This window comes from Vicugna pacos, chromosome 33 (assembly GCF_048564905.1).
Source record: "Vicugna pacos chromosome 33, VicPac4, whole genome shotgun sequence".
Classification (NCBI taxonomy): Eukaryota; Metazoa; Chordata; class Mammalia; order Artiodactyla; family Camelidae; genus Vicugna; species Vicugna pacos.
In genome coordinates this window covers 11156778-11175005 of record NC_133019.1, presented here as the reverse complement: position 1 = coordinate 11175005, position 18228 = coordinate 11156778, and the positions used below count along the sequence as shown (strand labels likewise).

At 50.7% G+C, this 18228-nt stretch overlaps 1 protein-coding gene across 7 annotated transcripts; it reads right to left on the bottom strand.

Annotated features, from left to right (window-relative positions):
* Nucleotides 1-247: 247 nt before the first annotated feature.
* Nucleotides 248-18176, bottom strand: HYOU1 (hypoxia up-regulated 1). Of its 7 annotated transcripts, none has more exons than XM_031670424.2 (28): nt 18108-18176; nt 14307-14382; nt 13612-13660; nt 10587-10684; nt 10258-10351; nt 10005-10083; nt 9695-9849; nt 9495-9571; nt 9021-9202; nt 8655-8770; nt 7369-7561; nt 7025-7159; nt 6793-6875; nt 6566-6698; nt 6204-6391; nt 5826-5964; nt 5225-5285; nt 5010-5089; nt 4422-4607; nt 4106-4278; nt 3937-4024; nt 3702-3824; nt 3403-3536; nt 3188-3272; nt 2314-2554; nt 2172-2219; nt 1851-1901; nt 248-1722 (listed from the first exon to the last, which is right to left on the bottom strand). In XM_031670424.2, exons 1-28 carry the CDS (start codon nt 18159-18161, stop codon nt 1661-1663), a joined length of 3183 nt encoding a protein of 1060 aa, XP_031526284.2. In that variant the 5' UTR covers nt 18162-18176; the 3' UTR covers nt 248-1660. The 7 variants fall into 7 exon arrangements, with proteins under 7 accessions (XP_031526284.2, XP_072810200.1, XP_072810202.1 ...); XM_072954099.1 differs by having other exon boundaries at nt 4106-4275; XM_072954101.1 differs by having other exon boundaries at nt 17981-18148.
* Between the last annotated feature and the right edge of the window lie 52 nt (nt 18177-18228).

The window sequence follows — 18228 nt, the reverse complement described above, 5'->3', positions numbered from 1 at the left end:
TGGACATTACCTAAAAATACCTGGAACACAGGGGTCCAAATAATGTCAGGAGGAAAATAAAACCACAATCTTTGTTTTCATGAGAAAAATTACATATATGACTCTACTAAGTCCAAAATGTTAATGTTTTGGTGGTGGTATTGTAAGTAACTTATTATTCAAACTTCTGCTTTCCAAACTGTCCATAATAAACACGCATTATTTACACTGAAGAAATAAAAACATTTTTAAAAATCAGCACAAAAACTGTAGAAAAGAATATTTTATTGAAACAGTTTCTCAATTAACAATGGACCAAAGTACAATTTGACTCAAGCTTGTCCAGCCAGCCTCAACTGCTAGTGAAACAACTCAAACATATAGGACGGGGTGGGACCTTTAGGTCTCATTTCTGCCAATGTGGCAAAAAAAAAAAAAAAAAAAAAAAAGAGGAAAAAAAGACAAGAGACAGACACAACCAAGCTCCCCTCTGCTCTCGGAGCTGGGAAGGTGGCCCCGGCTCCTACTACAGATGGGACCCTGGAGGGCAGGCTGCCCAACCTCGGTGTGGTGGGCCCCCGTCCCAGAAGAGCAATGCACGAAAGGCCAGCCCATGCCCTCTTCCTTTCCCCACAAGGCCTGTCTCCAAGAGAGCGAGGTGGCATTTTTACATTCACACCATAGTCTCTCCTGCCCCCAGGGTCTTGGGATTGGGGCTCACAGTAGAAAGCACATTTTGGTCAGCCCAGGGGGCCAGGGGGTGAGGGAAAGGCTCTGTCTGGGAGGGCAGAACAACAGGGGAGAGTAAGGGTAGGGAGTAGAGGGACATGGAGTACCAAGCTACTGGGACTTTGCAGGATGCTGGCATCCTGTGTCAGCCACTCCATGGCTGCCCTAGGCCCAAGAGTCCACAGGTGGGGGAGCTACAGGGTTTGCACATAGGTCTCACTCCCGAGAGGTGGCTGGATTCCCTCTTCATTTTATCCCTGCCACCAGGGCTTGTACGTGTGGGTGGGAATCGATCTAGATTGACTTCAGCCAGTTCAGATGGAAAGGCTCTGGGCAAGAGGCAGAGAACTGCCCAACTTGCAAGAGGAAGCCAAGGAGACCCATGGGAGGAAGCAATGGGGACTAGGGTTTTAGGGAAAGAGAAGACCTTGGAGGAGGCAAGGGCACAGACAGGTACCCAGAAACCAACCTGGTAACCAAGGCTCTGCAGACACTGGCCCATGTGGCATTGACCTTGTGGTGGAAGAGGGAGGGAGGGATGGAGGGAAGGAAGGACAACCAGAGAAGACTGAAAACTCTCTAATATCCCAGGACGCCCTTCTCACCACCAGGTCTGTCATCCAACCACTGATGGCCATTCTCTCACCTACCCACAGGCAAAGAATTAAGACATAATAGTGATTTTTCCCAAATTAGGGCCTGGATGGGTAGGAAACCAGGGGGTGGGACTGGGGAACAGAACATTTCTTTAACCACAGTACTACTCCAGAAGGAACTGGTGAGCCGTCCCTTCCTTCCCCTTCTCCACGCCTCCAATGGCAGGTGAGAGAAGAGGAACAGAACCCTCTGAGGGCAGGACCAACCCCTCCCCCAACCCTCGGTGTTTAATAAATAGAGGTGGTAGGAGAAGGGGGGGCGGGGCGGGGACAAGTGGGGAACTGGGAGGTGGGGGTTATAGTTCATCATTCTTCAAAGTTCGCTTCTGTCCTGTTGGCTGCTCCTTCTGTTCGGATTCTGGTGAGAGTAGGGGGAGAGCAACGGAACGACAGCTGATGAGATGGAGGTAACTGGGCCAGTTCTGGGCAAATGTTTCCCCCCAGACCCTACCAGGCTTCCCGGCATATCCCCTGCTCCGCTCTCACCTGCTCCGGGACCACCTAACTCCAGAGGTTCAGAGTCTGCTGATTCAGATCCTGCTTTCGGGAAGAAATGGGTTAGTGTCTGCAGAGGGAGGAAGGGGCTAACTGAGGGGTTGGCAAACTGTTTCTGTAAAGAGCCGGACAGTAAATATTTCAAGATGTGTGAGCCACACTCAGTCTCTGTGCATATCTGGTTTTGGAAATAACCTTCTAAAAATGTCAAGACCATTCACAGCTCAAGGGCTGCCCAGGAAGTGGCTGTGCCTGCCAGTCTGCCGACCCCTAGGCTAAGCGATGTTCACATTCCCAGTTTCCCCAACTCACGAGTCTCTTTCTCAGGTTCTGAAACAGGCTTTGCATCTTCAGTCTGGCCTGGAGGGAAACCAGTACGAAAATGTAGTCCCTGGAGGGAAAGGAAGGCTTCTTCCTGCCCAGTAGCACCTGGAACCAGGCACCCTGCCCTCACCTGGTGGAGGAATGACCTTCTCCCCCTGGTCACTGGCACTGGCATTGAGAGGAGGCTCTGCCCGGGTTCCATTCTTGTCCTTGGGCCGGGGCCGGGGCTTAGCAAACTTGGCCTTATTGAGCAGATACTGCACCTCACGGTCCAGGGCCATCATCTTGGCCTCAATGTCTTTTGAGAGCAACACGGGCTTCTCTGTGGCGGGAAGCTTGGCCTGCTCAGCCACGGTTGCATTCTTCCAGGCCTGTGGGAGAGGCCGGGACATGCTCAGAGGCGGCCACGGAGACAGCAGACGTCTGTACCACGTGATGAAACACACCCCCAACCAACCTCAGGCTCTTCCCTCAAACTCCCAATCACTCTGCTACTCAAGGCCATCGGCCCCACAGGGGTAAGCCGACTCCTCAGAATGGTCCTGGAGTCTCTCCACGAGGGACTCCCAGAATACACGTTTCTGGCTGGCACCCCATTACTTTGGACTAACTACAGCTGAACCTCTTGATTATTCTGTTCTTGTTTACTTCTGAGCTGTGGTTCAAAGAAAAGTCCCCACACACCCAAAACATTTTTGCTTCACATGACAAATCATTCTTACCTCCCCAAACTCCAAAGCCCACTTTCTGCATCTAGCTCAAGTCCCAGCTCCTCAAAGCAACTTTCTCCAACCTCACAGGGATGGGCTCTGTGCTCCTCTGGTCGACGACTCATGGCTTGTTTGGGACCAATCAGACATGGCCTCAAATGCAACCATCTCTTGCCCTCCCAATTAGCTGCCAAGCCAGGAGGCAGAGTCTCCACTTCTCCCCATCTCCCACACTGCCTAGGATGGCCCACCTCACCAGATAAATCTCCAGGTAAGTATTTACACAGGGATTACCCAGGTCTCGTTGATGACTTTCTCTAATGTTGTCATCTCCACCTCCGTGAAGATCTGGTCCATCTCTGGGATGAGCCGGGCCCCTCTGCAAGCCACGGAGGAGACAATCAGCCCAGGAGGGAAGGGATCTGGGGGGTGGGGAGTGGGAAGTTGATGGAAGGAGTTGGTGGGCTTGGCAGGACTGAATGAGAAGGGAAGGCAAAGGAGCTGCTCACTTGAGGAACATGCTGGAATGGTTGAGGAGATTATCAAGGGCAGAGAGCCGTTCAGGCCACTTCTTGCGCTCTTCCACCCGAAAAAACAACCCTTGGCACAGCTTCTTCAGCTCAGCCAGCTTCTCCTTCAACATCTGATGGGTGCAGGAGTGGGAGAGGGCGGAGGGGTTGAAGGGATGACAGGGAAGCCCTCCATCCTTTTTTATGGCCTTACCCCCCAGCTCACCTCCCTTTCCCTGACCCCAGAAGAGGAAGGAGAGAACACCCATCCCGTCCCCGTGTCCCAGGAGGACCCTCACCACTGTGGTGGCCCCAAAGCCCTCATCTTCCAGCCAGGTGGATGTGGCGCTGAGTCTCCCAGAGATGTCCTCACGCTGCTCCTCAGTGGACACTTCCTGGTACTCAGACTGGTACAGCTTGTCCTGGGGAGGTGCACACAGGACAAGCATGCAGCAGGTCCTGCAGTCAAGGCCCACGGAGCTCGCCCCACCACAACGCCAGACACAGGGCAGATGTGCCTCCCAGCCGACTGACCTGGGTCTCAAAGATGAACGCTTCTAAGCTATTAGCCGCTTTCTCCCGTTCCTGCTTCTCTAGGTCCCGCAGCGTCAAGTCCTGGAGTCTGTGCGACAAGGAGTGGCAGGTGTGGGTGGCGCCGTTCCACGCCCTGCCCACCCTCCACACGCTCGCAGTCCTTACTTACTTCTGGGCCGAGCGGGCCAGCTCATCCTCGGGCAAGTCAGGCAGGTCCAGAACGACCAGCTCCACCCCGATCTCCTCCACCATTTTCTGCTTCCGGGCTGGCTTCTGCTTCTTTCCTTCCTCTGGGGCTGGAGGGACACCCTCAGACCCCGCCTCCCCCTTCTCACTCGGCTTCTAGGGCGAAGAGACAAGTATGTCACAGGAAGCATAGGCCCTTCTTTCCTTCACAGGCAGAGCTCTGGGGGACAGGAAACAAGGCTGGCACCTGTCCCCTCAGCCTGTGGGTCCAGGTGGGCCTTACTCTGCTTACAGCTCACCTGGGCCTCTGGCTTTTCCCCATTGTCTTTCTCTGTGGCCTTTTCTCCCTCAGGGGCTGCATCCCCCTTAGGCTCAGAGGGTGGGGGCGGAGAGGTGTCCTCTGCCGGGGCCTCTGCTTCCTCCTTGAGCTCTGCTTGCTCCCCAGGCTCATCCTTGCTGCCCTCAGCAGGGCCTTCCTCCTCCTCCTGGGAAACAATCACACCCGCCGGTAAGTCACTAGTGAAGCCCATGGATCAGGACTGGCTCAGCAAAACCAGGTCCCCTGGCACTGCTCTGAAGGTGTTCACCGCCTATGACACAGCTTGGAGGGGAGACAGAGGATGGCTGTATGGAGATGGGGAGTGGGCTGTCCGGGCTGCAGCAGTCTAGCTGGACACAAAAGTGTCTGGAGATGAAGGTGGGCCTTGGAGCTGGGGCACAGGGCCAGCTTAGAGTCTAGGGAAGGGTATGGTTAATTGGGCTTGGGCTGAGAAGAAGAGGAGGTCTATTACATCCTAGGCACTGGGAGGCCCACCCCAACCCCCTGCCTCTGCTGCTGCTGCTGCTTCGACCCATGCACCATCCTCTGTGCTCCACCCTGCCTTTACCTGGATGGTGTCGGTCCCATTCTCTTTAGTATCTGGTGTAGAACCACCTCCAAACAGACTGGAGATGGTGTTGCCAAGTTCTAGAAAGAAGACAACCCAAAGACTCAAAGGGAACCACAGCAATGACTCCACCCACAATCCTAAAGGCAAGGCCTGCCTGCCCCCCCAAAATGCACACAAGTCTACTCTCATACACACACGCACACTCATCTTACTGGTCAAAGTAGATTCCTCTTCTGGGCTGTCCTCCACCAGGGTCTCAAACACAGACTCCACCTGAAAATAGGGGTCAAAGGTGAAGAAACACAACTGACCCAGCTTTTCTCCACAAACATCCTGCCATGGGGCAGTGTCTGCTCAGGCAGAACCATGTGACTCTCAGCTGTGCTGGCCTGTTCTCTCACTTGCCTCCTTCCACGGGCTCTTGGATCAGGTCACCTCCACCCTCACTGATTACGAAGCCTCCGGGAGGGGACTGGAGCTCCCCTGCCACTCAACACCCTCAACTTCTCCTCTCAACAGAATGTGTTATTGCCCACATGTTCTACAAGGTATTAACCCCCAGATCACAACTGTTCTTCAAATGGGTTCCTCAACCATTCTATAAATTCTGAAATTTACAACAGCCATCAGCACTTACAGGCTCTGAGAAGGCCCACACCCCACACCAGGTCCCTGGTTAGCTTTGTTTAGCTCAAGATTGATCCAACTCCAAAACCCAGTTCCTATCATGTTCTAACACCATGAGAAACTAACTGCTTTGGAAAGGTTGGTGGGACATGGGCCCCTGCTTTGCACGGGGTCCACTGCTCTCACCCTGTCCAGGCTGAGCACACCACTCTCATCCAGGTTGAAGTGAGCCTTGATGCCCTTGGACTCATAGTCAGGATACTTCTTGAAGCTCTCACCCACGCCTTTTAGCTTCACTGTGGTCAGATTCTGGGAGCCAAATACCCTGGTTGGGCAGGAGACAGCTGTTCAGAGGAGCCCTCCCCAACGGCCTGCCTCCAGCTCTAGCCTACACGGCCCCCTGGCACCAGATGCTGGGGCCCTCCCCAAGGACACACTCAGGATGGAAGCACCTTTCAGAGGAGCAGCTCAACCTAACTCCAAGGCCACAGCCTGCTTCCCGTGTCACCCTGCAGACCCCAAATCCTCCCTCCCTGGAGCCCCCATCCTGCCCCACCCCCTCACCGAAGATCCTCAGGCCCCAGGAAGCCCAGGTCACCATAGTTGATGTGGAAGTTGAAGTCGTGGCTGTAGCGGTTAAAGGTGATGACTTTGCGCTGAGGGTAGGGCCCCATCCGGGAGAAGAGGACACGCTTGTTGTGCTTCAGGCTGCGAACCCCAGGCTCTTCCTCAACCTCCCTCGTGAACTCCACCTACACAGCAGGTGGAAGAGGAGGCACACTGGAGAACCGGAGAAGGTTCGAGGGGGAGGCGAGGTAGGGAACACCAACCGGCAGGAAGACAGAGGGACAGGCCAGAGCAGACAGAGGAGATCACGCTGGGAGAGGTAAAAGGAGCCTGTCACCCGATCAGACAGGCTTACTCACCAGGATAGGGTAGATCACTGCGTCTCGGACTACAAACGGCTTCACCTTGAAGGCCTTGCTGAGTGCTGCGGCCTGGTACACGGCCCCCATGGCGGCGGCTTCGTCTGCATTGATGTTCTTTCCTAGCTCCTCCCTGTGAACATCCCAATCCTCAGCACTATCCGCTCTGCAGCTCACAGCCTGGCCTTCCTCCTTCAGCCCCCCAGCTGCCCAGCCCCCACACTCACTTGCCCACAGCCTTCAGCAGCACTTCCTGAACTTTGGGGACCCGAGTGGCACCACCCACCAGGATCACCTGCTCAATTTCATCCTGCAGGGAGCGGGGGAGAAAGAATGTGCAATGGGTCAGCAAGTCCTCAGCCTGATTCTTCCCTGATGTTCCTGCTCCCTCCTCCCTGCCACCTCATCACTCTCTCCCACTTGTCTCCCTGCCAGGCCCACCTCTGACAACCTGCTCACCAGATTCATCTGGGCGCTCTGGAGGGCCTGCTGCACAGGCCTGGGCACCCGCTCAAATAAGTCTGCACACAATTCTTCAAACTCTGCCCGAGTCACCTTGGCCTTGAAGTCCACATCGTCCATCAGGCCTTCAATCTGGGGGAGAATGAGGAGGGTCAGGGTTCTCACCCAGGTCCTACTCTCTGGGTGGGAGGGTCCGACACCAAGGGAGCAGGATGCTGGGAGGATGGGAGGACAGCAGGGGAAGAAGGGATGGGCCACATCAGGCACTAGGAGCTGAGCTCAGGTGGCTCCTCTACCCCTGGGTGGGGAACATCTGCCCTCAGGCAGCCACACGTGGGCACCTGTGCCATGTGGTCCGCGTTGGCGCTCAGGACAGTCTTGAGTCGATTGGCCTCACGCAGCAGCTTGGCCATGGCGCGGGGGTTCTCCCGCACGTCCTTTGCGCCCTGCCCCTTGCGCTGCTCATTGAAAAGCCCAGCCAGGTGCTCACGCAGCCGGAGCTCCATCTCCAGGCCCCCCAGGGTGCGGTCAAAGCTGTTGATAAAAGGGAATGGGGAGATGTGTGAGGAGCATTAGGGGTCCCTTCACCCACACAGAAACCTGACTCTCAGCCCACGTGGCTGACACCTCTCAGTGACAGTTCATTCCTGCAACTGTACTTCCTGGGTGTTCACATGGATTTGTCTTATAAGAGAGAGAAAAAAAAAGAAAGCAGGGGCCCCACTGTCAAAAGTTTACAATCTAGCAATCAAATAATCATATAAATGTGAAATTTTAACCACCCCATGTGTTATAAAGGAGAGGCAGACAATGCCACAGAACATATACACGGAAACTTCGCCTACTTAGGAATGTCAGGGAAAGTTCTGCGAAGAAGTAAGGCTTGAGCCGAAACCTGAAGGGTGAGTTGGGGCTAACTGGTTGAAGAGGAGAGAAAAGAACATTTTAGACCAAGGAAACAGTATGTGTCAAGACCATGAGGTGGGACAGAGGATGGTGAGTAAGTCCATGGAGGGCAAGTATGGCTGGAGCTCAAAGAGCGAGAGGCTCAGGGCTGGAGCCACGCAGGGGGAGTCAGGGCGCACAGGGAGTCTTACAGGCCAAGGATAAGGTTTGGAGGCACTGAAGGGTTTTTACAGAAACAGGTTATATTCAGGTTGGTATTCTGAAAAGAATCCTCTGGCTAAAACGTGGACAAAGAATGGAAAGGAGATTACACTGGTAGCAGGGAGATCTTCTGCAATTCCGCAGGAGAGAGGCGATGGCAACCTGACTAGCGAAAGATGGAGAGAAAGGAACGGGTTCACGAAATGAGACGTCAGTTATAAGTAAACCAGAAATGCCGAGAACGAAAAATGACTGTATTTGACACCCTACATGTGGCCTATAGCCTCGTAGATTTCCTTAGAAGCAGCTCGGGAAGTTCTCTGCCTTTCAATCTTCCACACTGTCTTCCCCCAGCTCCATCTACCCCTTGCTCTTTGGGAGAGGTATTCCCCAATGACTGACACTTACCAAGGAGAGTATTCCTGCGGGAAGCAGAACAGTGAGGGAGTTGCCCCTCTAAGAAGAAACCCCTGGTCTGAGGGTATGTCATCAAGCAGTGCTCCTCCCAGCACCCACTTACCCGACTCCCCGGATCTGTAGCTGTGGCTGCATCCCCGCATCCTTAGTCTTCACTGTCTGGTAGGTCACGATGGTGCACACGGTGCTGCCTGAGCCCATGTCATAGAACATAATATTCTGCAGAGACATCAAGGCCACTGTCACAGGAACCTTATCCAACTCCAGGGTGCCCGCCTGCCTCCCAGGGCTGCACCAACTCCAACTTAAAGCCAAATGGCTCCAACAGGGGCCGAGGTGGGGGGAGGGGCGCATTGCTGCATTTTGTCAAGGGCCAGTCATGCAAACAAGATGCAAAACCAGCCAAGTGGCCTCCATCCTCAGACTCAGCCACCCTGCAAATCTGGGCAGCAGTTCCTGCCCGGCTCACCTGCGCAGTGGTGTTGATGTCTTTCCGGCGGAAGACCCCGTAGCTGAGAGCAGTGGCAGTGTTGTCGTTGATGAGCTGCAGCACTTTGAGGCCGGCCATGCGAGCGGCCTGCAGCACCGCTCGGCGCTCGGCTTGATTGAAGAAGGCCGGCACGGTGATCACTGCATCCTTGATGGGCTGCTCTACAGGGGGGCAACAGAATAGGGTTCCCACCAGCTCCATACCCTGGACAAGGGTTTCCTTAGACAACTGCCATTTGGGGCCAGATAATTCTGTTTTGGGGGGCAGTCCCCTGCAGCCTATGTTTGGCATCACCCCTGGCCTCTACTCATTAGATGCAAGTAGCAGCAGCTCTCCAGTGGTGACAACCGAAAATATCTTCAGACATTGCCATATGTTCCCTGGGAGGCAAAACTGCCTCCATTAGAGACCCGAGGGAACCCGGCTGCCACTGGCCCCACCTTGGCCACTCACCTGCAAAATCTTCAGCCAGGGAACGGGAGTAATTGAGAAGCATGCTAAGTACCTCCTCGGGCGAGAACTGCAGCTGCCTGGGGGAGAGAGGCAGTTAGAGGCGAGGGAAGCCAGGCATGGAGGTGAGGACAATGGTGAGCACGCGCCCATGAGGCTCCTGGCAGGCCCGCTGAGCCCTCCTTCCCCAGCAGAGCACTCACGGGCTGATCTGGAAGTATACAGTCTGCCTCTGTGGGTCAAAGCCCAGCTCATGCTCTGGGAAGCGTGCTCTGTAAAGGGCCACATGGGGGTTATTCTCCTGCTTTCCCAGGAGATGCTGGAAGTAACGCAGTGTAGCCTTTGGATTCTTGATGGCCTGAGAGGAGGTAAAGAAGCAGCAGAGTATTAGGCTCTCAAGCCTGCCGTCACTTTCCTCTTACATCAGAGGCTGCCCAGGGAACAGACTTGAGGGTCTGTCACCTTCTTTCCTTTGCCCACAGCCTCTGGGAAGAGGGTGGGCTGCTAGCTCACCATGCTTGCTGCACTGTCTCCAAAGAATCTTTCATTTTCTTTCAGAGTCACAGTCACTGGGGTTTTCCTCCGGGATTCCCTGAGGAAAAGAGACATTGGGACTAGGTGCCTACTGCGGGGGGTGGACGCTGGAGCCTCAACACCTCCCATACGATCACTCAAACACCAAAGTCTGGTGAGGGCACGACGAAGACCCCACGGCAGCTTGGGGTCCAGACTCCCTTTTTCCCCACCCCCGTGGGGCTGCCCTCACTTGTTCAAGACAATCTCCATGGGCACTCCAGGTTTGACGATGGCCACCTTCATGGACTCACTGCCCAGGTCCACAGACATCACTGCCAGCGTATCTGAAGGGGAAACAGATCTGTCAATTAGCCCCTCTTCCCCCACCTCCCTGAGGCCCCTCTAATCAAAGCATACCACTTTCTACGGAGAAAGTAAAACATCAAAAAATAAGGGCTCAGTCTAGCAACTCAAGAGCCCAGAGGCTTTCCACCACAAGCCTAATCCCCTCCTCCCACCACGTATCATCCATCATTCACTCATTTCTATTTCTTTTGATGCCTCTGTTGGGGTACACACCACTCAGTGCCAACAGGTCTGCTAAGAGCACAGCCATCAAGGCCAAACAGGCCAGCCTCCTCGGCCTCTGCCTTCTGACCATGGCTTCCACTGTGTCTCTGGGGAGGAGAAAAACAACACTTGTAACTGGATGCCCTGAGTGAAGGCAGTAGAACCTTACCCAGATCAGAGAAGCTTTAAGATTCATACCTACTCCATCCTTACCCAGGGTAGAGTAGTCTATACACCCTCTCCCTCCTAATGAGAACCCAGCACTCTCATCATTCTCAGAAGTGCCCAAAGGCCCAGGTGAAACAGCATGGGTCCTGGGCTCCAGCCACCGCATCCCTAAACAGGGAAGGTGACAGGCCGGAGACCGGGGCCTTTCCTCCACTGCACAGGCAGCAACTGGCGCACCCTAGCACCTGGGGTGCGGCCAGGGATCCCCACCCAGGGCTCAACTACCTTCCCACGCTTGGAGCTCCTCCGCTGGTGGGGAACGCCAGGCCGGGCCTGGACGGGAACTGAGAGATGGTGACGTTGGGGGAGGTTGGGATGGAAGAAGGGCCTATCTCCTCAGCATCCCTTCGGTTTCTCCCGCCCGCCTCCCTTCATCCCGTCCCCGGCCCCGCTGTCTACCCAGACGCTGTGTCCGGAACGGTAAGGTTCCGCTCAGAGCGGGTACCCAGTACCCCGAGTTCACCTAAGCTTCACCTGCCGAAGGCGGCGGCGCCCCCTCCCGGGAACGGGTTCCGGCCAATCCCTAAGGCGTGGGGGCGCCCTGGGGACCAAGCTGCGGGGTCAAGCGCACCGGCGTCCGTGAGGCCCCCACTCCCACTACCGACCCGCTCCCGGAGCTAGCACGCTGCCTGCTCTAGTAGGGGTGGCCGGTCCCTATTGCCATCCACAACCCCGCTACCTCTTGCCTTCGCTCCTGTGGCCCCAGCTCTGGGACAAACGCGGCGGCGGACGGACCCACGAGGCCGGCAGCGCACCCCCTGAGCCCGCGCCCTTCACAACTCCCCTCGGTTTGCAAACTGTTACATTAGCCACCAACCCCTCGGCGGCGTCTCGCGCACCAGCCGGCCCCGGACGCGGCGTGCGCTCATTGGAGCCTGCGCCGCCCGGCCCTGCGCCGCGCGCCCGGCCCCGCCCCCCGCCGTCCCGGCGCGCCCTCCCATTGGGCCACGTCGTAGGCCCGCCCCTTTCTCCGTCTCCGGCTACTGCCGGGGAGGAGACGGAGGGGCCACTCAACCAGTTGGAGGAAAACCGCCGACGCTCGGCGGGGATTGGCCCACGTCACGCGACCCAGCGTCCGTCCCGGTGTGCTCGCGGTAACTTTCCGACCGTGGCGCAGGGTGCCTTACTGCCCAGGTCGGTGATGGCCGGTGACTGGGGCAAGTCGGTGCACGGGCGATCCCCTCGCTCGACCCTCTTCTGCCGGTCACCTGGGAGCCGCGGCCGGGGAGCGGCAATGACCGGTCTCCCCTCCGCAGCCACGCGGAAGAGGTGCTCGCTCGCTGCTCGGTATTGAACTGCCTGAGGCTTTGGCTGGAAATCAGAGAACCGCCGTGCCTCAGGCTTAGTCCACTCCAACCCCTCTTTGTTTCGTTGAGGAATTAAAGCCACCAAAAGAGACGTACGCTGATGGGTCGGAGATAACACTTGTATTACTGGCAGAATTTGGCCTGGACTCCTTACTCTAATTTGTGTGAGAAAGGATATTCCAAACTGCAACGAAAGATGCTTTCCCATTTGTAAGGCTGTAATTGGTTGAGCGTAGGTGCACCACCTCCCGTTTCTCTTCCACTAAAGCCTGTGCACTCTCTTTTTTTCCTGCTTCTGCCTGAATTAAAGCACCTCGGGTAGGTATTGGCGCTCCTGACTCCCCTCTCTGTTCCACAGAAATATACATCGTCCTTGGAGAGCGCACTTTTCTTTCTTTTCCCAGTTTTGAGATGAGCACACTTTTCTTCTTAAATACAAATATCAGTCGCCTCTTTCCTCTCGATCACGAAATCGATGTCCGGCCTCCCTTCAAAGAAGGTTAGGGCCAGTGCCAGGTTAAGGAACTCATCTGTTCTTTCCCTACATTTTTCATGACGCAGAGGGATAGAGAGTTAGGTGCCTATGCTTAGAAGATAAACCTACTGGCAGTACCAGGGAGATGTATATTTTTCTTCCCTAAGAACAGTTCAGTCTTTGGGTAGGAGAGAAATTGGTAGAAATAGAGAAATTCGCTAAAAATTTTAACAGTTGAATTACACAAATGTAATCTTGAAAAAAGTTCAAATATTCTTGATAAAGCTAAATCCCTTTGATACTGTCCTCAACCTCACTCTCTCCTCTGAAGGAAACTGCTGTTATCAACTAGCAGTGATGTGTAACTTTCCAGGCCTTTTCCTCTGTATTTACATACATACATGTCTATTGAAACATGTAGCTCTTGTCTTTTTTAAAATGATAAACTGTTACACAATTAGATTGTCTGCAACTTTCTCTTCTTTTTTGGTAACTAATAATAAATCATGGAGCTTTTCCTGTACTATCAGTGCATAAAGATTCACCTCATTTTCTGCCATAGAAATTCCGTAGGATGGGGGTTGTTTAGTCATAATGATGGCCATAGAAGCTGTCATTTCAATTCCACAGAGTAAGATTTTGTTTCTGAATAACTGACTCTACTTCTGGCTAGCTATCTGATAGGGTAGTTTTTTTTCCATCCTTTTCAAACAGTATGCATTTTAACATGTATTGAAACTCTGTCATATGCAAGCGTTGTGCTGAAATTTGCTGGGATTCCAGGAGGTACTGGGGATTGAACACAGGACCTCATGCATACTACCACTGAGCTATACATGCCCTCCTCCCCTAAAAACCTACTGTATGACTCAATTGGAAAAGTAAGAAGGTCAGTCTCCCCTGCCCTTAAGTGAACTCCCACTCCCAGAATACCCTTGGTGGGAGCACAGTCTGCTGCAGCTACTCGACCTGTGTGTCTGTCCCCCTGGGAGGTGCAGCAGGTGCAAGTGCTCTGGGGACTCACCTGTTTTGTTCTCTGACCAGACAGGAGACTAGTGTTTCACAAGAGCAAGCTGTAAAACAATGGGAAATTTTTAATGTAAAACACCTGATTTAGGTTAACTACAACAGCTGAATCCACTAGTTCTTATAATTTGTAATAATATTTGAGGACTACATTCTTTCCTCCACACTGTATGGAAATCCGAGGGAAGAAAGTTGCTGTCTTGCAGAACATGTGCCAAACTAACAGAAGACTAAAACGATCACATTAGCAAGGGCACGTGCATACATTATAAACCATGCAAGTTATGTCATGGGCTGAGGGCAATGTCGATTAGGGCAAACATTCTAGTCCAGGAGAATTTTAAAACTTCGTTGTCACCCAGCAACCCCACTCTTAGGTTTATATCTAATAAATATATACATATGTTCTCTAAGAGACTGTTTGTAATGGCTTAATTCATAATGGCCCCAAATTGAATACTACCCAAATGCCCATCAGTAGTTGGATGGATAAACAAATTGTGCTGGACTCACACAATGGAATTCTACAGAACAATGGAAACAGCTGGTCTACTATCATATTTGACGATATCAATGAATCAAACAATATTGACTGAAAGAAGCCAAAGAGCACACAGTTTATGATTTCATTTATATAAAGTTTAAAAACAGGCAGAACTAAGCTATAGTGATAGAAAATGAGATGGTGCTTACCCGTTTGGGAGGTAGTGTTTAGAAGAGGGCATAAGGCAGGCTTCTGGGGTGCTGTTTGCAATCCTGGTTGCAATGTCTGTGAAAATTCAATGGACTGTAGTATGTACACTTTTCTGTATGTATGTTATACTTCAATAAAAATTTTAAAAATAATTTTGTATGTGTTTCACAAAAGACTAGAGGGTTTGGTTTTTTTATTTTACTGTAAACTTAGGCAGAAGAAGCACTAAGATAATTTTTTTTAAACTTTTTTTATAACTATGTTTTTAGAATTACAAAAGAAATATGTGGTTATTGAAGAAAACTGGAAGAACATAAAAAAAACAAAGAATAAAGTAAAAACGAAACACAATTCCATTCTAGATTAAATGACTTATAGCATTATGATATATATCAGTCACATACACCATTTAACATTTCACTATGTCATATTTTTCCTCTCCAGAATTTTCAGTGGCTATATTTACGGAATTGTAGCATAGAGAAATGCAGTGTTTATTTACCAAAATTACAATTCGACAATTAGGATGTTTCCTTTTGGTATTATAAAATTGCAATGGACACATTTATTGATAAATTTTTATGCAAATCTATCCCTTACAAGCTATGTAGGATAAATTCCTAGAAGTGGAAATGTGGGCTTAAATTCTGGTTTTTAGGCATTTGATACCTCTTACCAAATTGCCTTCCAGAAAGGTTTACCAATATGCACTCCTCAACAGCAGTGAATGACAGCCCCAGTAGCCTTAATAACACTAGAACATTAATGTATTTTTAAAATTTGTTTGGTTAATTTACAATGTTGTGTTAGTTTCTGGTATACAGCATAGAGATTCAGTTATACATATATATTGTTTTTCATATTGTTTTTTGTTATAGGTGACGATAAGATACTGAATGTAGTTCTCTGTGCTGTACACTAGGACCTATTAATGCATTTTTAAAGTCTTAGTATTATGAGTTCAAATAGAATGGGAGAAGAGGAGAGACAAAGGATTAGAAACATTTCTCAGCTTGCACTGAGATGGGAATTATGTCAAGAAGAGAAAGCAAGACTTTAGGGCTTGTGAATTCTGTGACTTCATGATCACACAGAAGAAGCACTGACTTACGAACAAATTTATGGATTTGAATGTTCTTTAAAAAATAATTATACTGAGTACCCAGAAAACAGGACTTTGGAATTTATAGCCCTGGATTTGTCTGTGAACTCCACCACTTCCTACCTGTGTGACTCGAGGCAAGCTGTTTAGCTTTCCTGAGTCTCAGTTTCCACATCATTCAAAGAGGCGTGCCAGCACGTGCCTCACAGGGTTGGTGTGAAAATGAAAGAACGGTGTAAAGTGTTTCACACAGTGCTTGGGACATGCTAAGCACAAAATATACATTGGTACAACTTTTTTAAATTGCTTTTGCTATTAGTCTAGAGGAGTGAGACTAAAAGATGTGCACTACCGCAGTGTTAAAAGCTTAGGAAGTAAGTGCTTTGCCAAATTCATGGGGAATTTCCTTTTCCTTTTATAGCCCAGATTTTCACAATCAATAATCAGCTAATTGCTTCTTTCTCCTGTTTCACGGTAGCCTAGGAGCCCTGGGCTCTCTTATATAGTAAGACTTCTGAGTATTTTAGGTTGAACTTCTTGCTTCTAAAGTGGAAATTGCTGTTAGCCTTTTTAGGGGCTAAGATTAAAAAAGAAAACACAGACTTTTCAGTAGTCTAGAAAGTAGTTTCCACCCAGAGAACCAGATGAGCGGGGGAAATGATAGGAAATAAAAGTTTGCAGCAGGAACAAGAAGTGTTCCTGTTTTGCTCCGGTGGATGTGACTGTTGTACATCACAGGTAGCAGTTTGCTGAAGGGCAGAAGAGAGGGCATTGGCCAGTTCTTTATTCTGGGTTGTGATCTCTTTAATTTAAGCTAAATATTGAATTGCTTCTTTATCTTTTGTCCCTTCAGAACTCAAGTTCTCAGGATACAGAACTGTAAGTGAATTTGTACAACAATCATTTTCTGTGTAGTCTGCCTGCTCATCTTCCTCACTGTACTGAATTCTGGATTCAGACAAGCATGACTAAAAGACAAACCCTGGCGTATGTTCTGAAATGTGTAGCCTAGTTTCACACCCCAGCAAACCATCTAATTAAAGGTTAGGGAACTGAAGAACTCTTGTTTTATTTCCAAAGGACTTTGATGTTTTTGCCAAGAGTCACCTGAACATTTTTGAGATTCTGTTTCTCATTAGAGATAATGATACTTCTGCACATAGTTGCTACGAAGAGTCCATGAAAGTTGAAAGCACTTTGTTACTTATGATTCGCTACATAAAATTAAGGGCTGGTTACTGTCAGTCCTTTCTATGTCTGTTCCCTATAGTGGTGGCAAGAACCATATCTTGTCTATGTATGCATTCTGGCCATTTAGTACAATTCCAGGAATAGTAAGTAGTGAACATATATTTGTCAAAAAGAGGAAAGGAAGGCAGGCAGTAAGTCCAAAGAGGTGCCATGGGTCGTTCTAGTGGGCCAGTCTGTGCCTTTGTACCTTCATCAACAAGAGGATCCAATGGGCACGGACCTTACTGGTTCTGACATCAGCGGAAGACTAAGAGCCGCTACCATTGGACAGTAGGGGGAGCACCCGTGTTAACAACAAAGATGCCAGTCGGCTGTTCACTTCTCTGCTTGCTTTTATGTTGCTTCCTTTAACATACATTATTCATAGTGTTAACAACTGATATAACATAGGATCTAAAAATTCTAATGGGTAGCACAGAATATGCTCAGCCAGTGAAAGGAGGTCCAGTCTCCTCATTTGTGCTTCTGCCTGGCTTATTATTAGTTCCAATACCTGTGTGACAAAGAAGAAAGGCATTTCGGCTGGATATCAGGAAATTTGTGTGCCTTCTCCTTATTTATTTCTTTAGACAAATGGACACTACCTTTCCCATCAACCGAGGAGGGGATAGGAGGAAAGTTATCCCCATTCATTCCTTCAGCCAAACATGGAGCCTCTTCTGGCTCTGTTAAACCTGCTTCAGTGTAACAAAGACTCAGCCCTTAGTCTCTGGGGATTCCAGCTGGAGGGATAAGAAGTAAAATGCTCTGAAAATAAAAAGCTGTGGTGGGGAGGGATGCAAAAATAAACTTCACAAATACTAACCATACGGCCACAAATGACTCTATATCACTCCTGTATGTAGATTCTTATGAGACACAAACAGTACATCTGCAGTTTTCCACTGGCAGAGTTGGTTTAGCCCTTGGGACTGGTGGGTACTACAGTGCGTCCTAGACACTTGCCACTTGTTAAATCACTCAGTGCTGAAAGCTGCGGCTTCAACGCTCTTTGCTGTGTTCTGTATATGGGCCATAACCGGCCACTATAGAAAGGAGAGAAAGCCCAGGTTCTTGGAATTCCAGCCCCATCAGTATTTCCCCGCTTCCTTAAGAAACATGCTGTAGGTGGCCATTGCCATGCACTCTGACAGAAGGACAGAAAAATGAATATAAGATACTGACTATGGTTCACGATCTGTATCTGGTGGCCCACACAACCTCTAATTTTACTTCTCCTCTCCTACAGCGGAAAAACCAGTTTCACCCACACCGGTTCATTTAGGTCCCAAAACAGTCCTGAGATTTCACAACATAATTCATCTAGGCAGAGCGGGTTACCATTCACAAAGCGCGTGACTTTCCTCATCTTGATCCCTCTTTGCCCGTGCATTTAACAAAGGAATTAACTGATGCTCAAAGAGGTGACGGTCCAGCTTTTAAGAAGCATTGCAGCCAGTGCACTTACAGAGCCGACAAAATCCCGAACTGCGGAGCGAGCGGCGGGCGGGAACCCCTGCATCTCGCGGCCCCGCCCACCCTCTTAGCAGCGAGCCGGAAGGTGTCACCCGGACCCGAGAGGCTGGTGC